The sequence below is a fragment of the Mytilus californianus genome, unplaced genomic scaffold (assembly GCF_021869535.1).
Source record: "Mytilus californianus isolate M0D057914Y unplaced genomic scaffold, xbMytCali1.0.p SCAF_2, whole genome shotgun sequence".
NCBI lineage: Eukaryota > Metazoa > Mollusca > Bivalvia > Mytilida > Mytilidae > Mytilus > Mytilus californianus.
This window is the reverse complement of record NW_026262668.1, coordinates 108,301,765-108,327,988: the sequence shown is the minus strand read 5'-3', so window position 1 is coordinate 108,327,988 and position 26,224 is coordinate 108,301,765. Positions and strand designations below refer to the sequence as shown.

Below are 26,224 nucleotides of genomic sequence, written 5' to 3'. Positions count from 1 at the left end.
AACAAGAAATTGGCGTTATGTATGGCTAAGGGAGAAGCAGATGATTCAGAACCATGGGCCACACAATACGTAGCAGATATATCAACTGGTACAATCACTAGTACTACAAGAGCAAAAGATGTTGCCACCATCCTATGGCGTCAGCACTCCAACACCTACAACAGTTAGAGAGCCGTACAAGTGCCATTTGAAGAAGCTAGTCATGTTGTAAAGCGTAAGAGAAAGTCCACAGAGACTGAAAACCAATACAGAAAGAGGAGGGTTCCAGAGATGCCATCTGAAGAAGAAATAGACAATACCAATGCTGATGATACAGGAGCTATAATGTCAATCAACAAATCACTAAAATATACCATGAGCCTTGGAAAGAAAGCCCTGAAAGATAAGGTAGAGGAAAATAAAGAGTTTGTTGAATTGCTGGGACAGTATACGGTATAGTTCCCTTTGATGAAAAATGCAGTGTACCATCATTTAAGCATGTAATTTTATCATTTGTTACACATCATGCTTTCATTTTATAATTAGTGCTAAAAAGGTACATTTCATATCAGTATTTATTATCCTTATGTTTATTATTATCATTTAGTGCTCGACTATCTATATGTCCAATCATTCAAATGTCTTATAAAATTGTCATGTCAAATATGTTAATTGCATTATGTGACACCTTTAATAAAAGATTAATTACTATATCATATATGTATTGTTTATTTAAAAAAAAAAAAAAATACTGGTACAATACTGGAATACAATACGTACTCTTCTTTATATACAGAAAAACGACAACTGGTTGATGATTACTTTCTGGCGCATGCCTGGTTTAACAATATTGTTAATGATTAAAAATATATTTTTGATTTCATAATAATTTTTCAATTTTTTATATATACGTGTATGTAAGTAATATTTTTCAATTTTTATTTTTAATTTTGGTATAAGATAAAAACAAAATACATATTAAACATGTAGGTGTTTGTAAGTGTCAAGGAGCATCTCTCTAGTGAGTTTCTCCTTAAAGCACTCAGTAGTGGTGCTGCAGGCTATTGGTTCAGGTAATTTGTTCCAGTCTTTTATAGTTTGGCAGAAAAATGAAAATTTGTAACTGTCTTTGCTGCATCGAATTTGTCGGTATGTTTGTTCGTGGCTAGACCGGTGTTTGATTTGCTTTTAATTAGTATGTCAGTATGTGGTATGGCAATTTTGTTGTTTGTTATTCTATGGAACATATTTAATCTGCTTTTGAGTCTCCTTTCTTGTAATGTTGGCCAGTGAAGTGTGTTTATCATGTTTGTTACACTTTCACAGTTTCAGTATATTTGTAGTTGGAGCATACATATCTCGCTGCACGTCTTTGGACTTTTTCTATGGAGTTAATGTTCTCTGTTGTGTAAGGGTCCCAGACAGTGCAGCAGTATTCAAGTTTTGGTCTAATAAGGGCTTGGTATGCTCGGTCTTTGATGGTTACTGAGTTTATTTTTAAATTTCTTCTGATGAATCCAAGAGTCTTATTTGCTTTTGATGTCATGTTCTGAATGTGTTTGTTCCATTTTAAATTTGATGATATAGCTATACCTAAATATTTTGCATTTTCAACTGACTCAAGAATGTGACCGTGCATGTTATAATAAAAATAATATATGTATTATGAGTGAGTTGTTTCTGTACTGGTACCAACTACAGGAGATCCCAGGTATTAAACCTATTTATAGTTTTGTCTCATTTTTTGTTTCAATAAAATTTAAATGTGTGCATTTCTTGAAATTGTTTGTTTTATTTGACTTATTATAATAACCAATACATTGTAATTGTTGCAAGTGGCTCTCTGAACAAATTTACGAATTTTACCGCCAGCCACCCTTTAAAAATCTCTAAACCAAAACAACTCACTCATAATACATTTTAAAAGATAATATAATATTATCTTTAATATGTATCATGAAAAATATCAAATGAGTTTTAAATGTTTAAATTCTTTATTCCTTACATATTTAACGATTTTTACATTTTACTCAAATACTCTTATGTTAGAGATTTCTTGAAAAATCTATATCTTATTTACGTTTAAAGAAACGGCAATTTATATTTTTTTCCAAGTTTCCAAAGTTCAGAAAACATTGTTTTTGTCAAAAAAAAAACAGGTAAAAAACTAAGGTAAATCTAGTTTGTTATAGTCAATGTCATGTACTATTGGGAAGTAAATGACCCAGTTTGCATCAGTTAATCGAGACAAATTTATGAAACATTCCCGCAGCACCAGCATTTTGAGTATCGATGTCGATTTCAGAGTCGAGGCTCAAGCCAACGATCAGTAAACCATAATAATGTTACATTGAATTTGATACTCCTGTTTGACTTTTAACTGGTATCAGAGGTTCCATGACCTCAATTCCCGCCCTTCTGATCAAAGAGCCTAGTCCAGAAATGCAATTGTACTTGTACCAAAACCACATGAAAATGCCTTTACCTTGTTCTAAAAATTCAAACAAGGGGTTAATCTGACACTTGAAAATCTTGACTTAATTTAACGGTTTCAATTTAACATGTTTATGCAAAACGATAGTTTACCAATTTTTGTAAAGATTAAAATGTTCCAAACTTTCTAAAGGCATCCCTTCAGTGCTTCACAATCACAGACATGGATGTAGCCTGGTTTGCCACTAAATTTACATGCACGGAAATAAATTTTCAGATACATATACATCCCATATCTATGAATAATACAGAAAGAATTCAAAAGAAATTTGGTTATACTCATTTTGCACCCTTATTTTAACTGCTATACTTTATTAAGTAAGTATATTATTATTTTTCTCAATTTGCTGAAAGTTTGTGCATTGTTACCATATACCTCAACGTGTGCACCAGGTCAGCATGTCTGTTTTATTTTTTTTAAATATGTAAAAGGGCTGTTACCAGTTTGATACTGGATTTGAAATGTTCTATTTACAAATATTAAGATTATCCAAGAAGTTAACATAAAATGATACCAATGAACTAAATTACATGTATATACATGTACATGTACCACTGCTCTTTACGTTCTAAAACAAATTATCTCTATCTATTCTACTTCAAATGTATATACGACTGGTGCAAATTTGTACAATTAAAAATTTATCCTCTGTCAGGAACAAACTTGTCCTTATGGTACAATTATGTACCCTACAAGCTGTAACAATAGTCCAATACGGTACAACCTCGTAAAGCTACAACTGATACAAGTCAGTAATTTCCTATCAGACACCAGCTTGTACCTTTTAACACTTTTATGTAAAAGTATATAAGAGACTATGATCTCAAATATCCACGAACCGTAACTTGGTCTTATGTATTTGCAGACTTACATGTATGACAAATGACCAGAAGCAAGAAGTCACACCAGCTTATACAGGACTTTGGTAGCAGTACCATTCTTGAAGGAGGGGTGCTCTTCTAAAGTGCCTCATTTTTCGTATTAGAGTTTGGGGCCTCGGTGGCCAAGGGGTCTAAGTAGTCGAAATACTGTATCACTAGCCTGTCAACACTGAGGTTGTGAGTTCGAATCCCGCGAGTGGCAGGTTCGCTCAACTCCAATCTTAATTGACTAGGCTTGTCAGTTTTCCTACCAAAGGTCAGTGGTTCTCTCCGGGCACTCTGGCTTCCTCCACTAGTAGAAACTGACTGCCACGAAACAGCACAATAGTGCTGAAAGTGGCATTAAACACCAATCAATCGTATTGGAGTTTCTTTTAGAAAACCACAAGGTCAATCAGCGTGAATGGCGTCCTTGAAAAATCAGTTCTAACAATAGCATTGTGACATACATGTAGGAAATGTACAGGAAAATGCATGAATTTGAAAGTCGTCTATTAAAGACAAAGGTGGAGTTTTAATTCAACTCCTCTATTTATATTATGCAAATTTTAATCAAACATTTTACCAAACTTTTGACTTACATAATTTAGTATAACAGGTCTGATCTTGTTACATTTGTACATTAAAACCAGGGATCCTACTGACTGCAATTTTTAATTTCATCAGGCTTCATAAAACTGTTAGCTATATTTTTGGCACCACTATTTTACCCATGTCAAAATTTTTATGATGGACTGTATCAGTAATGCAATTGGTATCTCACGATTGAAGCTGGGACCAAAAGTCATGTACAATGCACTATGTATTATATCCAGATTGAAAATTTAGGAAATCAGTGTTACTGAAAAAAAAATGTACTCTTAAATTTTTAAAAAATGGAGGAAGTCATTAATATTGCAGATATTTGATTTGATCCATGTGAAATTGGAAGAAACCAATTGTTCCTAATGACCAGGATGCTGATGTTTTGTGTGACATTTTAAATGTATATATATTTATATATACATGTTTTATACAGGAACTACAAGCATAAGACAAAATGTAAACTTAAAACTTTTAAACTCTGATCATGATTCGATAAGCAATGATAAGAATATCTAATTGCAATTTCAAAGAAACTTTTATGTAAATTTAGTGACATTCTGACATTGACACAAATTTACATGTAGCACATTTTATCTACTGAAATAAAAGTACCAGGTAACAAAAATATGTATATTGTAGAATATATTGACAATGTCGGGTTTCTAATCTAATAGGTGAATTAACAGGGATATTTGACAGAATAAAAACCCACATTACAACAACTAGCAAAGCCTGGCTCTTCTGAGAAAATAAATGTACAAATAAAAACAAACAACAACATACAACACATGGTCCAGATACCTTGACTTGGTACTCAAACAAAATGTGGTGGGGTTTTGTTTGGTTCTGCTCCATTGATTTTTGCCTAAATTACTGGCTCTGGACTTTGAAAATTTTGTTAAAATAACAGTTATACTAACTTTTTTTCTAAATGCCTTCAGATATTGAGCTGATTTTTGTATGTGAGTCTACTATGGTGAGTTACAGATCGAGTTTATGTTTGGTTCCACTCTGACTCTGCTGATTTTTGCAGAAATTACAGGCTTTGGATGTTGAAAATTTTGTGAAAATAAGAGTTATACAGACTTTTTAGCTCACCTGGCCCAAAGGGCCTAATTAGCTTTTCTCATCACTTGGTGTACGTTGTCAGTCAGCATCCGTTAATTTTTACAAAAATCTTCTCTGAAACTAGTGGGCCAATTAGAACCAAACTTGGCCACAATCATCATTTGGGTATCTAGTTTAAAAATGTGTTTGATGACCCCGTCTGCCGACCAACAAAAAATTTTGCGGTCGTATATTGGTATGACATTAACGTCGTCATTGTCTTCCGAAGACATATTAGTTTTCACACTCTAACTTTAGTTTAAGTGAATGGATCTCTATGAAATTTTACCATAAAGTTCAGTACCACAAAAGGAAGGTTGGGATTGATTTTGGGGGTTATGGTACCAACAGTTAAGGAATTAGGGGCCAAAAAAAAGCATTTTTGTAACTTCCAGACATAACTTGTGTGTTAGTGTATGGATCTCCCTGACATTGTACCACAAGGTTCCATATCACAAAGGGAAGACTGGGATTGATTTTGTGGGTAATTGCCTCAAAATTTTAGGAATTAGGGGCCAAAAAGGGGCAAAAAACAAGCATTTTTCTAGTTTCATGACAATAACTTGTGTGTAAGTGTATGGATCTTTCTGAAATTGTACTACAAGGTTCCATATCACAAAGGGAAAGCTGGAATTGAGTTTGGGGGTAATTGCCCAAAACGTTTAGAAATAAGGGGCCAAAAAGAGGCCAAAAATAAGCATTTTTCTAGTTTCCAGACAATAACTTGTGTTCAAGTATATGGATCTCTCTGAAATTGTACTGCAAGGTACCATACCACAAAGGGAAGGCTGGGATTGATTTTGGGGGTAATTGCCTCAAAACTTTAGGAATTAGGGGCCAAAAAGGGGAAAAAAACAAGCATTTTTCTAGTTTCAGGACAATAACTTGTGTGAAAGTGTATGGATCTTTATGAAATTGTACTACAAGGTTCCATATCACAAAGGGAAAGCTGGGTTTGAGTTTGGGGGTAATTGCCCTAAATGTTTAGCAATTTGAAGCCAAAAAGGGGCCAAAAAACAAGCAATTTTCAAGCTTTTTGAATTTACCTTGGAGTTCGGTATTTTTGTTAATACTTATGTACTTATATTTTGGCATTGCACAAGGTCATGCATTTCCCAGATTGTTTATGAGGTCTTTACACTTCTTTTGTACTGATCGATCTGGGCCGGGAAAACAATTTGCGGTCGTATATTGGTATCAAGTCGGCGTCAGCTTCGTCCGAAGACATTTGGTTTCCAGACAATAACTTTAGTATAAGTAAATAGAAATCTATGAAATTTAAACACAAGGTTTAATTAAAACCAAAAAGGAAGGTTGGGATTGATTTTTGGGGTTATGGTCCCAACAGTTTAGGAATTAGGGGCCAAAAGGGGGCCCAAATAAGCATTTTTCTAGTTTCCAGACAATAACTTGTGGAACAGTGTATGGATCTCTCTGAAATTATACCACAAGTTTCCATACCACAAAGGGATGGTTAGGATTGGCTTTGGGGGGTTATGGCTCAAACCGTTTAGGAATTAGGGGCAAAAAAGGGGGGGGGGGAAACAAGGGTTTCCTGGTTAATGGACAATTACTTAAGTATTGGTCTTTGGATCTGTATGAAATAGATATTGGACCATTAAGCATTATATAAGGGATAGCATTCGATTGATTCATGATATTTAACAGTATATAGACGAGAACAATATTTTGGGATTTTTTGCTATAAGTATTACAATTTTTCATGCTATTAGTATTACAATTTTTTTCATATGCTGAATCTAACTGTGTATTTGGTTGTTGGGTCCATTTTCTAATTGGTCCAAATTTTGGTCCTAAGGCTATAAGATTTGTTTTGTTTGATTTAATAAACATTAAATAAAATTTAAAAGATAATAATTACAAATTTTATATTTGAATTACTTTAATTTCCTTACATTGCTTTTAAATTATGTAAAGTTGTCAGCTAGTTCTAGTATGAATTATTTTTAGCTGTTTCTAGAAACATCAAATACTGTGATGGAAGTATATAGACTTATTTATATTTTTTATTAATATAATAATAGTGTATATCAAAGGGTTCAGTGGTAATAAATTTTAATTTTCATATTCAGAATTGTTTATTTGTGATCAATATCATTTGTTTAGTTTTTTTTTAGCATTAAGAGTTACCTCCCTTACAATGGTTTTGTTATAAAGAAATGTTGTATTGTCTTGAGGTGATTAGCTGTCAATTTATTTTTAGAAGTTACTGTTAAATGCTGATGAAGGTATATTAATTTTAGCCATGATTATGTATGTCATTTTCTATTTCAATACTTTTATGATGTACTTAAATGGGTTTTTATGGTTGCAAACTCCATTGGAAATTTGAATTGAGATTATGACCATATCTTGAGGGAAAGAATTTCTCTTTGGAAAAAGGGGGGGGGGGGGAGGTAAAAAAAAAAATTTGAGGGGGGAATTGGAGGGGGATGGGGACAATTTTTTATCAAGATTTCAGAAATTAGAAAGAAAATTTCTTCAAATATTTTTTTTTAGACAAAAGAAAGGGGGGGGGGGGGGGGGGGTAACAAAATAATTTTTTTTGGGGGGGGGGTCAATTTTTCTTTTTTCTTCAAGATTTTCCAAAGAAAACAAAGAAAACTTGTGTGTCACAATTGCTAATTCTTTGTATATTGTCTGAAAACAGATTTACAAAGTATTGCACAACAGCACAGTGTATTGCACAAAAGCAAGAAATTGAATATAAATTCAAATCATAGAACCAATTCTAAGTTCTTTGACTACAGTTATTCTGTGTCAGAAACCTATTATGTGTCAAATATTTAATTACAATCCAAATTCAGACCTGTTGATATCAAGTGCGAATATTGTGTCCATTTTTGCCCCAACTGTATAGGGTTGGACCTCTGCGGTTGTATCCAGCTGCGCTTGTCAAAGCAATTTATTGTTTATTGTTTTGTAATAAATCAGACCCATTGTTTGGTTTTTAGCTCACCTGGCCCATAGGGCCAAGTGAGCTTTTCTCATCACTTGGCGTCCGTCGTTGTCGTCGTCGTCGTTAGCTTTTTACAAAAATCTTCTCCTCTGAAACCACTGGGCCAAATTTAACCAAACTTGGCCACAACCATCATTAGGGTATCTAGTTTAAAAAATGTGTCCGATGACCCTGCCAACCAACCAAGATGGCCACCATGGCTAAAAATAGAACATAGGGGTAAAATGTAGATTTTGGCTTATATCTCTGAAACCAAAGCATTTAGAGTAAATCTGACATAGGGTAAAACTGATTATCAGGTCAAGATCTATCTGCCCTGAAATTTTCAGACAAATCTGACAACCTGTTGTTGGGTTGCTGCCCCTGAATTGGTAATTTTAAGGAAATTTTGCAGTTTTTGGTTATTATCTTGAATATTATTATAGATAGAGATAAACTGTAAACAGCAATAATGTTCAGCAAAGTAAGATCTACAAATAAGTTGTCATGACCAAAATTTTCAGTCGACCCCTTTTGGAGTTATTGCCCTTAATAGTTAATTTTTAACAATTTTTCGTAAATTTTTGTAATCTTTTACAAAAATCTTCTTCTCTGAAACTACTGAGACAAATTTAACCATACTTGGCCATAATCATTATTAGGGTATCTAGTTTAAAAAATTTGTTCGATGTCCCGCCTTCCAACCATCATGGCGGACTTGGTTAAAAATAGAACATAGGTTTATATCTCTGAAACTAAAGCATTTAGAGCAAATCTGACAGGTGGCAAAAAGTTCATCAGATTTAGATTTATCTGCGCTGAAATTTTCAGACGAATCCGACAACCCGTTGTTGGGTTGCTGCCCCTGAGTTAGTAATTTTACAAAAATTTTGCAGTTTTTGTCTCGCCTGCGATGAAAGTCGCAGAAAGTGAGACATAGGTATTACTATCCGGCGGCGGCGACGGCGGCGTAAACTATTTGTATAAAGCTTTATATTTCAGAAGGTAGAAGACCTGGATGCTTCATACTTTGTATGCAGATACCTTATGTTACGAATTTTCCGTCTGTCATATGTCCAATGTCCTTAACCTTTTTTTATGGTTCAGCGACTGCTTGAAAAAAAAGTTTAGTTTTTTTGTTATGTAAATTTCTCACTTATTATGAGTAATAGGATAACTATATTTGGTATATGGGTTCCTTGCAACGTCTACATGTCCATCAGACAGGGTTCACCTGACCTCAGCCTCATTTCATGGATCAGTGATCAAGGTTAAAGTTACGTGATTAGGTCCGTTTCTCAGATACTACAAGCAGTAGGTCAGCTATATGTGGTGTATGGAATGATTATAAGGGATACATGTCAGTCTGGCAGGTTTCATCTGACCTTGACCTCATTTTCACGGTTCATTGGTCAATGTTAAGTTTTTGTGTTTTGGTCTGTTTTTCTAATACTATAAGCCATTGGTCAACTATATTTGGTGTATAGAATGATTGTAAGGTGTACATGTCTGTCTGGCAGGTGTCATTTGTCCTTGACCTATTTTCATGGTTCATTGGTCAATGTTAAGTTTTTGTGTTTTGGTCTGTTTTTCTAATACTATAAGCAATAGGTCAACTATATTTGGTGTATGGAATGATTGTAAGGTGTACATGTCTAGCTGGCAGGTGTCATTTGACCTTGACCTCATATTCATGGTTCAGTGGTCAAAGTTAAGATTTTGAGTTTTGGTCTTTTTTCTAATACTATATGCAATAGGTCAACTATATTTGGTGTATGGAAATATTTTATGATCTATATGTCAGTCGCGCAGGTTTTATTTGACCTTGACCTCATTTTCACAGTTCATTGCTCAGTGTTAAGTTTTTGTGTTTTGGTCTGCTTTTCTTAAACTATAAGCAATAGGTCAACTATATTTGTTGTATGGAAGAATTGTTAGCTGTACATGCCTGCCTGGCATGGTTCATCTGACCTTGACCTCATTTTCATGGTTCATTGGTCAATGTTTAGTTTTCTTGGTTAATGTTAAGTTTATGTGACATTTGTAATAAAGCTTTATATTTAGGACTATCAACATAATATCAGTGATTAGTAAAGAAGGCGAGACATTTCAGCGTGTACACTCTTGTTTGTTATTATCTTAGATATCGTTATAATATCTAATATCTTATACTATTAATTATGATTTTAACCTTATTTTACATGATTTCCAAAGCATCAGTAAATACAGGTGAGCGACACAGGCTCTTGAGAGCCTCTAGTTTTTCGAATGGTTTCACATTTTCTCATGTTAGGGTCTTTTATAGCTGACTATATACAGTATGTGTTTTTCTCATTGAATGATGAAGGCTGTACGGTAACATATAATTGCTTAAAGGACTCTATTGAATAGTTGTCTCTTTGGCAATCATAAGACATCTACTAATTATAAAAGGTTATCAAAAGAAAAATCAATATCTTTTTCGTTTGACATTTTTATAGTATCCAGCTTATATATTATTTCCAATATCAGGCTTATACAAAAGTTGTTATTTTGGTTGTGAATGGCTGTCTAAAAAGACATAATGCATTATATAAGGATGAAAATAATAATCTTGGAAGATGAATGCCTCAGTAAATTACACTTTAATAGGCATGTAGACATCATTTAAAGTAAAAAACTTTCAACAACAATTTTAGAATATTGGAAATCAAAAATAACTATACAGTTACCTGTTAGCAAAAGCCTGGCTAAATAACTTTCTACTTAAGGATTTTGACCATCTTCTTCTAAGTCAATTGTAAAAGTTATCAGTTAAAACTTCACTAACAAAGCATGCCCTGTCCTGTACTTTTTTTTAGCATGCTATTTAGAATTGTATGCACATAAATTGTTTTGATCATGAAATGAATTACAAGAAAGTTTTCCTTATGCATATCCAAATGTGCTGTCAAGACTGTCAAGACTGTCTACAGTGAAAAGCGTAAATTATCTACATTGATATTTTACTCACCTGGCCATTTGGGCAATGTTCACTATTGCCATTGTTTGCAGTTGAACATAAATTTTATCTTCTTTGAAACTTCATATGATAACAAAATTTAACTAAATTTAGCAGGAAAATGCTTTATTTGTGGTGTGTAATCAGATCAAGTTTATGATTTAATTTGGCTGATAAATCTGATTTTTCAGTGTATCCTTTATGAATTTGTAAATAAGAAACTATGTTGCAAGTGCACCCTACAATGTATATGAAAACAAGCATGGATTCCTTCAAATTTTTTGCATATTAAATAAAATAGAGAATGGAAACCGGGAATGCATCAAAGAGACATCAACCCGACCAGATAGCAGAAAACAGCCCAAAGCCAACAATGGGTCTTCAACACAGCGAGAAAATTCCGCACCCAGAGGCGGGATTCAGCTGGACCCTAAACAATAATGTATACTAGTTCAGCGAAAATGGACGTCACACTTAACTCAAAAACATATAAATGAACTAAAATCAAAGACTAAACAAAGGCCAGAGGTTCCTGACTTGGGACAGATGCAAAAATGTGGCGGGGTTAAACATGTTTTGTGAGATCTCAACCCCTCCCCCTATACCTCTAGCCAATGTGAAATAAACAAACACACAGCAATACGCACAACTTTATATCTGTTCAATCTACCAGAATGAAGGATAAATGACATAAGTTAATATATTGAGGTGTACACCAGACCAACAAACTTGTATGCCATAATAAGGTGCCATCCAGAAAGGTGTTAGTTCCTTACAAGTATAGCCTTGCACAACTATAGCTAATAATTTTAAAGATTAAGAACAGCAATTTATTGTTATTTTATATTTTGGGAAAGTTGTCTGATCTATCACATATTACCCTTTTCCTTTATTTATTCAAAGTGCCTTTCAGTTTATTAATTTATCCTTAACAAAATATATCAAAATGTATAGTCTGAAAGCTTTTTGCTCATCTCAAATTTGCTGTATATCCAATAATTGAACATTAATATGAGGATGTTGGATTAATGTACAAGTAACATGTGCACTAATCATGCTAATGTATTAGTTGATTGTCTCAGTTAAGTAAAGTTAAGTAGTGAAACATTGATTGATGTCTCCTCATAGTATTGATTGACTGACCTTTATTCATTGTTGATTGATAATTTAAGCAGGTAAGAAATTTTAATATGCTTATTCATGTTTATATAAGGCTGAATCTCACTTTTTTTAAACTTCCATAGAGACAATTTTTTTTTTACCAGTTTGAGAGTAACTATTAAATTTTGTGTTTTCATTAGTTTGAATTACATCAAATCTGTAAGAAAAGGACTATTTCACAAGAAATAGTGTTTTTTCTGGTGTAATTTTCACACTTATTATATGGGTAATAGGATAAACATATTTGGTATGTATGTCTGTCAGACAGGGTCCACCTGACCAACTCATTTCATGGATCAGTTAGCAAAGTTAATTTGTCATGGTTAGGTCTGTTTTTATGCCCCCATCATAGTGGAGGGGGCATTAAGTTTTACCCTTGTCCGTCTGTACATCCATCCGTACGTCCCAAAATTGGTTTCCATTCTCTAACTTTAGTTTGCCTCAACCAAATGTTATGACAATTATACACAATGCTTATTACCACAAAACGCAGATCAAATTTGAATTTTGGTGGCGTCACTTGTACCCGTTAAAGAGTAATGCGGCATTGCCCCTTTACAAATGGAAAAATTGCTGAATTTTTCGTTTCCGTTCTCTAACTTTAGTTTGCCTCAACCAAATGTTATGAAACTTATGCCCAATTCTTATTACTACAAAACACAGATCACGTTTGAATTTTGGTGGCATCACTTGTACCGATCTTGAGTGATGTCCCTTTATAACATTATATGCAAGCGGGGGCATCATCTGTGTCCCATGGACACATTCCACATTTATTTTCAAATACTATAAAAGCAATAGGTAAAAGTGAGACGAAAGATAACAAAGGGATATTCAAACTCATAAGTCGAAAACAAACTGACAGTGCAATGGCAAAAAATGAAAAACGAAGAAAAGACAGACAACAGTACACAACAAACAATGTAGCAACATAACTCTATTTGGTGACATACAAGATCTGGTCTTCTCATTTAGTACCATAGGATGTTGTTCTTTTATTAATGAAAACAAGTTTTTAAAAAGTGGGAGTAACTTGTGATTTTTGTTTTCTTTTTACTCATTTGAACAATTATATACATTCATTATTATTAGTTATTTCCATGAATTTGTGGGTATAGTTAAACCACAAATTTAAATGTTCAACGAAATGCACATTTTCATAATGCTTGAATGCAGAATTTGGCAAAACCACGAAATCAAATATACACGATAATTGTTATCCATGAAATTAAATGACTCCATGTGTTGTATGTAGTACTATCTAAAATTATTGTATGTACATGTAGTATTATCTAAAATTGTTGTATGTAGTATTATCTAAAAATGTTTTTATTGTACACATAAAAGGAGATATGAGGTATATGTCAATGAGACCGCAACAAAACACAAATAACTGTAAGACATCAAGAGGTCAACAATAGACAGGTGTCTATACAATATTACTACATGTACAAAATGTGTACACTTGTACCATAATCCTGTAATACAAGATATTGGATTTAAGTTTATGCCATTATTATTATTATAATCATTATTTTAACACGCTTTCTGTGTATCTGTTACATTTCTATTATTATTTTAACTCAGACACAGCAGATTTTTGTGTCAAATTTTTTTTTAAAGAAATTTACTGCAAAGCTCATTTTATACAAAATAACTCCAAAGTTCATTTTGTCACAAAAAACACAACAATTATCTAATTTGTTGATAAATAACAATATAAAAGAATATGGGAAGTTCGGATAACAAGTCTAAAAAAAAAAAGACATTTCTTTCAAACAAAAAAACCCACTTAAACGTCAAGGGCGTTTTACAAAAAATCTACAATGCATTCATTGTCCTTATTATTTAACTTAGTAAATCTCTTTTCAATGTTTCTGTGCGTTCAATTGGACATAATGTAATTTCCATCGATTTTACAAATTTCTGAAAAAGATATTATTAGTATGCAATTAAAACACTTTACTATTATAACAAGATATGATTTTATCATGCAAGTTAATGATTTAAATGTCAATTTTACTAATAAATAAATCACTGGTTTGTCTTTGTATGGAAGTCATGCATGACAAACTGCAGACTTAAAAGTGCAGTTGCTCATATTACAGATTACACTATATTTAGGTATAATAGGCGTTACAAGCTAGAAGGTCATATTAAATAAAGTTGAAGTTTTATTTTATATAACATTCATCTTCATGATATCAACTTTTCCTACAAGTTGTTTTGTTAAAGTTTTAAAAGGAGAACTAGATTGAGGGGATTACTTAAAGTCATCCTCAGGAATGGTTCATTAAAACATAAAAATTCATATTCAAAAGTAATACAGAGTGCAAGACAATAGCATTATCATATTTTAATGGAACATCTAATTTTTTAAAAGCTTTTAACAATGCAAAATTATATAATTTTTTCATACATTTTGAAAGATTCAGTTAATTTAACAATCACATGTTTTGTTATTATACATGGAGTTTATTTCCATATGATCATAAGTTTGTGGTAAAAGACTTTTGAAAGTTGATATATAAATATGTGTCTTTTTCAGTATGAATGGGGCCTTGAAAGATTTGCTGAAGTTAAATTGCTTTTCCTAGTCATTGAATGGCCATGATGGAAACAGTAGTTGCCGTAGCCATTGGTGTATTAGCAACCATATTTATTGCCTCTCTTGTTGGACTGTTATATGTTTGTAAGGTGAAATGTAAGAAAACCGATCTCATAACATCACAATTGAAGGATACAAGGTAAGCATCATGTATCAATGGAGGAAGGAGGGATATTGTTACTTGAGCAAAAACAATCATTTAGTCACCATCAACAGTGAAAGGTCTTGATAACAAAGAATTATTCACTCATTAACTATGTGTAGCTTGAACATGTTGAAATGAAGAAGAATTAAAACATTTAATTCTACAAGGATGAAATTAACTTTTCTCAAACCATATTATATATGAATATATATGTGTGTGTGTATCAATACTTAATAAGTTTGCTGATAGATGGATTAGGAGAATATTTCTACTCAATCAGGATTTGTTGTCTTAGATGTAGCAGTTGATAATTAAGACATGGATAAATTAAAATAGTTTTTGGTGGTATACCTAACCATGGCCAGATTGTAATTCAGGCCAAATGCATAGTTAATAAAGGTCACAGTAACACCAAATTAAAATCCAATTTTATAAGAGCATTTATAAAAGATAATTTATCATGTAAACATATAAGAGGGATTAAGAGCTGCATAATCCATAGAACGATAATTGATGGTGAGACATAGGGATTACTATCCTGCAGTGGCGTAAACTATTTGTATAAAGCTTTTAATTTCAGAAAGTAGAAGACCTGGATGCTTCATACCTTGTATGCATATACCTTATGTTATGAAGTTTCTGTTTGTCATATGTCCGTTGTCCTTGACCTCATTTTCATGGTTCAGTGACTGCTTTAAAAAAATTATAGTTTTATTGTCATGTGAATTTCTCACTTATTATGAGTAATAGGATAACTATATTTGGTATCTGGGTTCCTTGCAATGTCTACATGTGCGTCAGATAGGGATCACCTGACCAGGACCTCTTTTCATGGATCAGTGATCAAGGTTAAAGTTACGTGATTAGGTCTGTGTCTTAGATACTATAAGCAGTAGGTGAACTATATGTGTTGTATGGAATGATTTCAAGGGGGTAAATGTCAGTCTGGCAGATTTCATTTTCATGGTTCATTGTTCAATGTTAAGTTTTTGTGTTTTGGTCTTTTTTTCAATTACCATAAACAATAGGTCAACTATATTTGGTGTATGGATTAATTGTAAGGTATCCATGTCTGTCTGACAGGATTCATCTGACCTTGACCTCATTGTCACGGATCTCTGAAATATTTAGTTTGTGTGATACTTGTAGTAAAACCTTTATCAGTAAGACTTCATAAAATCAATGTTCAGTAAAGCAGGCAAGACATTTCAGCATGTGCACTCAAAAAGCTACAAGAAAAACTTGACTAAGCAACACAAGCCTCCCAAAATTTGGGAATAAACTAAATGCTCTACAAGGGGAAGTAGTTCCAGATCCACAATTAATACCTGTCATGTTGTTGCTCAATAAGTACAAACTGGTGATTGTGCCAGAAGCATGTTTCAACAAAATTAGTGTCATGGCATTAGTTATAAAGATGAAGTATAATTCAATAGAGTGTAAGATGTCTGTCTTCACAGTTCAATATCCAAAAAGTTTTTCCTAACTAAAATATTTTGTTTTTGTTATATTGTGTTTGAAAATGTTTTTGGCTTTTGATGAGATTAAACTCCAATAACTCCTCTCTTTTTCAAATTTGTTACATTTCAGTTAATTTAGATACAGGTGATAACCATATTTTTGACAAAGAATGGATACGATCTGTTAATTTCTGATTTCAGGCCAGATGTACAGTTGATAGAAGATGACACACAGTCTAATCCAGCTGATGTTGAGTTAGATGAAGTTAGGATATCTAACCCCAGACTAGATCAGTTATTACAAGATGAACATTGGGTTGATGATGCAACGTATGTTATTAGATTTATAGAAACAATCTTTTTATACGATGGGCAAAACAAATTTTGTGGTCGTACATTGGTATGACGTTGGCGTCGTCGTCGTTTGCACTCTAACTTTAGTTTAAGTGAAATGGATCTCAATGAAATTTTACCATAAGGTTCAATACCACAAAAGGAAGGTGGAGATTGATTTTGGGGGTAATGGTACCCACAGTTAAGGAATTAGGGTCCAAAAAGGGGCCAAAAATAAGCATTTTTGTAACTTCCAGACATAACTTGTGTGTAAGTGTATGGATCTCTCTGACATTGTACCACAAGGTTCCATATCACAAAAAAAATGCTGGGATTGATTTTGGGGGTAATTGCCTCGAAATTTTAGGAATTAGGGGCCAAAAAGGGGCAAAAAACAAGCATTTTTTCCAGTTTCATGACAATAACTTGTGTGTAAGTGTATGGATCTCTCTGACATTGTATCACAAGGTTCCATATCACAAAGGGAATGCTTGGATTGACTTTGGGGGTAATTGCCTCCAAATTTTAGGAATTAGGGGCCAAAAAGGGGCAAAAAATAACCATTTTTCTAGTTTCATGACAATAACTTGTGTGTAAGTGTATGGATCTTTATGAAATTGTACTTCAAGGTTCCATTTCACAAAGGGATAGCTGGAATTGAGTTTGGGGGTAATTGCCCAAAAAGTTTAGGAATAGGGGGCCAAAAAGGGGCCAAAAATAAGCACTTTTCTAGTTTCCAGACAATAACTTGTGTTCAAATGTATGGATCTCTCTGAAATTGTACTGCAAGGTACCATAGCACAAAGGGAAGGCTGGGATTGATTTTGGGGGTAATTCCCTCAAAATTTTAGTAATTAGGGGCCATAAAAGGGCAAAAAAACAAGCATTTTTCTAGTTTCAGGACAATAACTTGTGTGTAAGTGTATGGATCTTTATGAAATTGTACTGCAAGGTTCCATATCACAAAGGGTGAATTTGGGGCCAAAAAGGGGCCAAAAAACCAGCATTTTTCTAGTTTCCAGACAATAACTTGTGTTCAAGTGTATGGATCTTACTGAAATTGTACTGCAAGGTACCATACCACAAAGGGAAAGCTGGGATTGAGTTTGGGGGTGATGAATCATAAGGGGTTCAAAAAATTGGGGGGGATTTTTTTTGCCTTTTTTTTAAAATTGGTTATTTCTGATTTATATATAAAAGCAAATAATAATGATATGGTTTGAATAGGTAAATTAGAAATTTTTAAGTTAAACCACTTTCATTCTGTGTGAGAAACCTATGCTGTGTCAAATATTTAATAACAATCCAAATTCAGTGCTGTATCAAGCTTGAATGTTGTGTCCATACTTGCCCCAACTGTTCAGGGTTCAACCTCTGCGGTCGTATCAAGCTGCGCCCCAGCGGAGCATTTTATTCTTTTTTTATTTATAGATTCAGACAGTTGTTATAAATTATGTTATGCACTACAGTCCCAATTTTATGTTTTCTTTTTTGTTTGCCTTTTTCAAGTATTAAAGTATGTGCTCTGATTTTTTAGCTCACTTGGTCAAAAGGCCAAGTGAGCTTTTCTTATCAATTGGTGTCTGGTGTCCATCCTCGTCCGTTAACTTTTACAAAAATCTTCTCCTCTGAAACTATTGGGTTAAATTTAACCAAACTTGTCCACAATCATTATTAGGGTATGTAGTTTGGAAATTGTGTCTGATGACCTTGCCTGTCAACCAATATGGCCAACATGGCTAAGAATAGAACATAGGGTAAAAATGCAAGTTTTGCCTATTATTTTGAAAACCGCGATAAAGAGAGAAAATTTGACAGGTGCGAAAAATGTTCAGAATGTGGAACTTTACCTATAGTCCATTTGTATCAAAACTGTTAGATGACTTCTTATACGATTTATTGCCCTTAAATTTTACGATTTTTAAAAAATTTTACGATTGGGCAAAGTGAGCTTTTCTCATCACTTGGCGTCCATCGTCACTCGTCCTCGTCCGTTGTAACTTTTACAATAATCTTCTCCTCTGAAACTACTGGGCCAAATTTAACCAAACTTGGCCACAATCATCATTAGGGTATCTAGTTTAAAACATATGTCCGATGACCCTGCATGCCAACCAACATGGCCAACATGGCTAAAAATAGAACATAAGGGTAAAATGCAGTTTTTGGCTTATATCTCTAAAATTAAAGCATTTAGAGCAATCTGACATGGGTAAAAATGTACATCAGGTTTAGATTTACCTGCCCTGCAATTTTCAGACAAATCAGACAACCTGTTGTTGGGTTGCTGCCCCTGAATTGGTAATTTCAGGAAATTTTGCAGTTTTTGTTTATTATTTTAAATATTATTATAGATAGAGATAAACTGTAAACAGCAATAATGTTCAGCAATGTACGATCTACAAATAAGTCATATGACCAAAATTGTCAATTGACCCCATAAATAGTTATTGCCCTTTATAGTCCATTTTTAACAAATTTTTTTTCAAATAGAAAGTAAAATTAGCCACAATTTTCAATAGGGTATCTTGATTGAAAAATGCATCCGATGACCCTGCCATCCAACCAACATTGCCGCCATGGCTAAAAATAGAACATAGGGATTTACTATAGAAGTCTAGGGTAAAATTGTAAAAAAAACCAATTTCAAATGGTCACAACTTGAAAACTAATTTAAATAATGATTAGTAGTCTTCAGTAACTATTGTAAGACTAGTTACTAGTGGGATGACCTGCTTTTAATTTAACTACTGGGCCAAATTAAACAAAACTTTGCCTCAATCATTATTAGGGTGTCTAATACTATTTATTATGATTTTAACCTTATTTTACATGATTTCCAAAACCACAGTAGATACAAGTGAGCAACACAGGCTCTTGAGAGCCTCTAGTTTAAATATTTTGCCTATTATCTCGAAAAATTATAATGCATAGACAGAAACTTTAGAAGTAAAAATGATCAGCAAGACAAGATCTACAAGTCATCATGACCAAAATCGTCAGACGACTCATTATAGTTATTGCCCTTTAATGACGATTTTTACCAATTTTTTGCGTTATTACCTAATATCTTAATAACTATTGGGTGGCATCACTTTTTGCCGTTCTTGAGTTATGTCCCTTTATAACATTATATGCAAGCGGAGCATCACCTGTTTCTCCATTTATTTGCCTATTATTCTCATGTATTCACCTCCTTGCTCTGAGAGAGTTGATAATATTTGTATGACTACTGGATATAAATGCAGGGGGTATGTAAACTCAATGCCCACAGTTCTTTTCTGACAAGTTTTAGCATTATAAAATGAAAATGAAAGGAGATGGTGTATTAAGTCTTGGTATAACATCCTTACATACACTTAAGGGCATACGATACAGTAGCAGGGGCAGATAATAACGTTTTCAAAACTTTTCGTGTTGTTTTCGCGACGTTGTTAATCAGAACGTTGTAATTTCGCGATGTTTCTAATAAGAACGATTACATTTCGCGACATCGCTTTAGATGTAGTCACATTTGCGGAAAATCCACTGACGTCATAATCCCGATTGCGCGAATTTGAAAAAAGTACCTGCAATGGAAATCGGCCAAATCACGAGAATTGTTATATTTATTCATTAATAAGGAAGTCAACAATATTAACTTCGAATGGGGAAAAAATCAAATCCACATTCTTAACTTTGTATGTCTGTTATTTCATATAGGAAATGAATAAGAGATATGAAAATAATTTATATAGTAACTTCACCATTTGGCTCACAAAAAAAACGTAATATTAAATAATGACAGCGCATCTTACTGTTCCTGACTTTGAAAAGGTACAATAAAGAGTTTAACGACATTTTTAGAATTTAACCCGTGGAATATATATGTGTATGAAGAAGAACTGTCAGTTAAAATGACACAGTTATAAGCCCCGTATTATAGCCCAAAAACAAAAACGCACCCGTTGATGTGCTAAGCATATCCTCTATGTACATATTGAGAGAGAAAAATCGGCACACAGGAATTTGGTATTTGACAGACCAGAGTTGCAACTCATTGATGTTAAGTTACTGAACAATACGAAGTCTTTTTGTAAAGAAGTTTCTCAGATAAGATAAATATATTTGTTGGACCGGACAAACAATGTGGTTGCACTCACTCCTAGATTGAAGGTATAATACAGACAAGTAATTCAATGATTATATGTACCGTAATAAAAAAAAATACCCTGAAGACAAGCTTAGGTAACTTATCTATTGATACAGAATCATTAAATTTCATGCTCTTATATCGACTGCTGTATGAAATGTTATACTACACTGTAATGGACTAAGCTGACCCGATTTAATGTGGGTATGATTTTGTGTTCATGTAATGCCTATTGAGTAGGTCGTTAGTTTTCTTGTTTGAATTATTTCACATTTTCATTTCGGGGCTTTTTAAAGCTGACTATACTGTGTGGCTTTTTTTTTCTTTCTTTTTTTTTTTTTGTGTTGAAGGCCGTAGGGTTACCTTTAATAGCGTTTATCTTCGTCATTTGAACTATGGTTGATAGTTTTCTATTTTGCAATCATACCAAATGTCCTTATTTTTATATCATCCCCCTTACTTTATAATTGTTGCACATTTTGTCATGTCTGGGCCTTTTGAATAATTAAAACTACATGTATGTTCAAGCTGTGTTGTCTACATGAATTGTATGACTAATGTCGGACATGCAGAGATGCAAATTAATTTTTTTATTATATATATATCTGTTTTGTTTCCGAACATTTCTTTTCTAAAAGTAATTTACTAGAATACTTTTTCTATGCAAGTTTCGTAACAATTCATAAAGGTTTGGCAAAAATGATGCTATTTACGAGGAGCCAGCTTCATTAATTTTCATGATTAATATCATTGGTTTAAAAAAAAAACCTTGGCTCTACCACTGAAATTGACAACGTAGTAGTGAACGGCGGGAAAGATTTCACGACGTTGTTGCGAATAAAACTTATTCCAACGTAGTTTGGCGCCTTATTGGCAAACGGGACGTTTGCCAATAAAAATTAAGGTTTATTGCTTTTATTGAAAAAACAAGCACATGGACCCCCAGTTTTTTCTTTTGCAATCAATCAGGTTCTGTTTCAAGAACGCTCCGCCAAAATTTTAAGAAAAAATCAACGATAGAATTTTTTCTGCACTTCTGTGTAGACGCAAAAATATTTTCATCTTCTTTATTTCACTTGTATTAAAAGAATTTAGGATATAAATATTTATTTCAACCGTTAACTTGTTACAGCATGCTGATGCCATGGATCAAGGGAACATTTTACAAAAAACCCGGTTAAATTATGACTGTTCGTTCAAAAGTATTGGTACTTTCCTTAAAAGTCCTGATTTTTGAAATTTCAGGGTTTTTCCTTCAAATATGCAAATTTCGAACCAAATTATCTCAAAAAGTAAGTCATGAAGGTATATTTTTCTTTGCATATTTCAAAAGTACGCATCGAAATTGACCTTCTGCCAAAATGTCAAGAAAAAATCAACGAGGGATCTCTACTGTATCGTATGCCCTTAACAAAACTCAAGCTCAAGAAGAGTTCTTGTATTGCTAATCTACATCTCAAAGACACAGATAGTTATTATATATGTAGAAATTTGTATAACATCTTTTCTATGACAAATTTCAGATTAATTTAGTACCTCCAGAGTTTAAAGACTTATATATTAGTTATATAGTTTTCAACTTTCCTGTCTGTCCATCAGTCTATTTGTCATATTTTTTTCATAATTATGCATATGTCTCTTATATACAATCATTGACAATTCAAGATAGATTTTTTTTTCATTTCTTAGTCTATCAAAGAAAACTAAAGATACTTGATAAATTAATCATTATTCCAGGAAACATCATTTTCTAGCATATTTTAAGATATAAAAAATTAAAATGAAATTAAATGATAATAATAGTAATATTGTTATAAAATATTTATAAAAGTTTTTTGCATGTTGCATTTCAGTGGTTTAGTTCCTCATTGTATTGCCATTTTAAAAACCTGTCATATTTTGACGGAACGTCTAGTTGGTATGACTTAAAATGAAATTAAATGATAATAATAGTAATATTGTTATAAAATATTTATAAAAGTTTTTTGCATGTTGCATTTCAGTGGTTTAGTTCCTCATTGTATTGCCATTTTAAAAACCTGTCATATTTTGACGGAACGTCTAGTTGGTATGACAATGGGAAATTCCCAGATGATACGCACCCAAGAATTACTGACAGATATTATTGCTGTGGCAAAAAGAATAAGTCCTAGAGTGGATGAAGTTGTTAATTCCATGTATCCACCACTAGATCCAAGATTACTAGAAGCCAGGTAAGATAAATGCTAGTCTTTTAAAGTTCTGAAGAAACGTTGAAATCCAAAAATGTGTAAAAGTAGGGCTCTCATCATCATAAGACATTTTCTTTTAGAAACACTTGGTTTTTGTCACAGCGAGACATTGGGATTGCTTTTCTGGCGACGGCGATGACAGCGTCAACAATTGTTAAGTTTTTCTGCTTAAGTTAGTTTGATAAGAACTACTAGTGATAGGGCAATGATATTCTGTATGAAGTTGCATTACTATCAGTACATATCAGTTTGACGACAATTTTGAGGACCTGCCCCCAGGGCCATGGTCCAGTGACTTTGATTTAATTAGCCATTTTCATTGTTAAGTTTTCTGCTTAAGTTAGTTTGATAGGAACTACTTGTGATAGGGCAATGATATTTTGTATGAAGTTGCATTACTATCAGTACATATCAGTTTGACGACAATTTTGAGGACCTGCCCCCAAGGCCATGGCCCAGTGACATTGAATTAATTAGCCATTTTAAATGTTAAAAGTTAGGCTGATGGGAACTACTGGTGATAGATCAATGATATTTTGTGTTAAGTTGCATTGCTATTAGTACATATCAGTTTCACGACTATTTTGAGGCCCTGTCCCCTAGGCCATGGTTGAGTGACTTTGATTTAAGTAGCCATCAATGATAATTTTTCTGCTTAAGTTAGTTTGATATGAACTACTTGCGATAGATCAATGATATTTTCTATAAAGTTGTATTACTATCAGTACATATCAGTTTGACGACTATTTTAAGACCCTGCTCCTAGGTCATGGTCCAGTGACTTTCAATCAATTAAATTTCTTTAATGTTCAGTTTTCTGATTAAGTTAGTTTGATAGGAACTACTTACAATAGACAATATTTTCTATAAAGTTACATTGCTGTCTGTACATCTCAGTTTGTCAACCATTTCGAGGCCCTACCCACTGATTGGTCCTGCGACTGAATTAATTAGCAATGTTGCTGTCCATCAGATTGTCTTTTTCTGAATTTTATGCAGACAGGCGAGACACAAGGCTTCCAAAACGGTCATATATTCCGGACAATTGTATAATGTCCGGTAAAAGTCCGGCTGGGCAAAGCATGAAACGGTCATCTACTTTTTAGTTGTCAAGGCTTTCTTAAGAGACGGTCATTTTAGCATAATTCGCGATCTTTTTGACCCAACCTTTTGCCTTTAACAGCCACACATTTCCGGTCATAAAAGTGACATGATGATTAATTACTATCAAAACAACCCCTACTTCAATACTTTCTAATTTTAATCAAGGCTAATTAGTTTTTGGACAGCTGAAATCTACCTGTTCAGGTGACAGGTAAACTATTTCCAGTACCGGACATCGTATAAATTGATCGGTCTATTCAAAGTTAATTTCTTACATTTCGGCGGTTTCTATCTAATTGATTTAGTCCAAAAGATTGAAATTATAAGAAATACGTTTATAAACATGATTTGATGAAAAATTTAAAAAGGTTTTAAATGAAAAATCGTAAGAACTACGTTTTATGAACTAGAACACGTGTGCGCATGTGCGCAGTAGGGAAATTTAATATTATGCATCCTTCATTTCTTAAAAAATGATAAAAATTATCATTGATACCTGTATCTAACGTTCATTTCAAGTATTTTGTTGCAGAAATAACGTGGAAAGAGCTTCTTCATTCAGTCGTGCTTTGTAAACGTACACGGATTTTACGTATCCGTTTCTGGTCCATGTTTTACCATTGTCAGGTCAACATCCGGTATTAGGAAAACGTGATTTTAAAAACGAAAGTAAAGTTTTTGACAACGTAATTTTGCACAAATAAAGAGTCTAAGGCAGTTATGAGCACACTGATGTGCACACTTCGAATTATGCACTGCCAATTTAACAGTTTACGTCCGAACATCAAATTCACATCAAAGTAAAGTTTAATATCGTTTTTTTTTTAATCTAATGTCAATCATTGGGATGGCAATCTGATTACCATAATTGCCTTTTGTGACTTAGTCTTAAGAGATTAAAATCGGGATAAGATATAAAATGTCCGGCTGGCTCAAATATTTTTTGGAAGCCCTGGCGAGACATCTCTGTGTCAACAGTTTATTTTTATTAAGTCTTTAGAATTTTTACCTTTTATGCTGATCAAAGCTTTTGATTTAGTATCAAGGAATGATTCATGCACTTTGTTTTTAGAGAGAATATGAAGCTCTGGAGTTGGTTTCACAAAAAACTTACGACTAATATTGATCGTAAGTCATGAACAATTCAGTATACTTACGATCAATCTTAGTCCTAAGTTTTTTTTTTTGAAACCGACTCCTGATCCCTTAATCATGCTTCAATAACTGAACATGCTTGTTTTACTGATTAGGTCAATTTATTTAGAAGTACTATACCAGTAGATCTACAAACATTATGTTCTATTATTTGCCTATGTTGATAGCAAAAAATTTCAGACAAACAGATCAATTTATATATATTTCAGGTGTACGGCATTGGTTCTGTCTGTTAGCCATCTTGTTTTAGTCACAAAGCATGCTTGTCAGTTTTCTGGCAGTATGGATTGGATTGACCAATCATTAGCTGATATTGAAGAGCATTTGAGGGTAAGTTTAAACCATTTTGCTGTAGTCATATAAGTACTGCAGCCATTTTTTTAGAAATAGAAATGTGTATTTTCTGTTTGTTAGCTCACAAATATTTGAAGGCATATATTGAAAAGAACTGCTGATGGCAATTGTCTCGATAGACATGAACAGAACTAATGATTGTTTTGTTTGTCCAAATTCAAAGATGGGTACCATGAATATAATATGTTTTACAATGGATCTTATGTTAGAAATGTAAATACCAAGCATATTCAATTAAGTGTTTTAGCAAGTAAACAACAATTGGCTATTGTAACTACCCAAAGATGGACATCTGACATCATTATTTAAATAAAGTTTTAGATCCAAAATGTAAAATGGTCATAACCATTGATCCCAAATCCAAAATGGCACCAACATGGATCTTAGGATAAATAGAAATACATTTATAATAATTTCTTTCAAAATTGTTTTCAATCAATCATTGTTTGTCTTGCTAGGACGAAATCACAAAGTTAAGACTTTGGCATGCTGTTTCAAATATGGCTTCAACAATTTGTTGAAGTTTGTGATTAGGTCAGGTTAAGTGGAACCACAA

General features: G+C 33.1%; 1 protein-coding gene and 1 long non-coding RNA gene across 4 annotated transcripts in view; both read left to right on the top strand.

Annotated features, from left to right (window-relative positions):
* Positions 1-2,081: 2,081 nt before the first annotated feature.
* Positions 2,082-26,224, top strand: part of LOC127730716 (transmembrane protein 98-like) — a 34,668-nt gene continuing 10,525 nt past the window's right edge. Inside the window, exons 1-5 of one of the 3 annotated variants that reach the window (XM_052239230.1) lie at positions 2,082-2,138; positions 14,695-14,893; positions 16,561-16,689; positions 22,828-23,037; positions 25,524-25,644. In XM_052239230.1, coding sequence (XP_052095190.1) covers positions 14,751-14,893; positions 16,561-16,689; positions 22,828-23,037; positions 25,524-25,644 — 603 coding nt within the window. In that variant the 5' untranslated portion in view covers positions 2,082-2,138; positions 14,695-14,750. Of the gene's footprint in view, positions 2,152-14,307; positions 14,467-14,694; positions 14,894-16,560; positions 16,690-22,827; positions 23,038-25,523; positions 25,645-26,224 lie in introns of those variants that run through there. The other 2 variants (XM_052239229.1, XM_052239231.1) reach the window with 2 other exon arrangements.
* LOC127730718 (uncharacterized) overlaps positions 4,457-26,224 on the top strand; it is a 32,293-nt gene continuing 10,525 nt past the window's right edge. The window contains exon 1 of the long non-coding RNA XR_007995260.1: positions 4,457-5,651. This is a non-coding gene — a long non-coding RNA (uncharacterized LOC127730718). The remainder of the gene's footprint in view (positions 5,652-26,224) is intronic.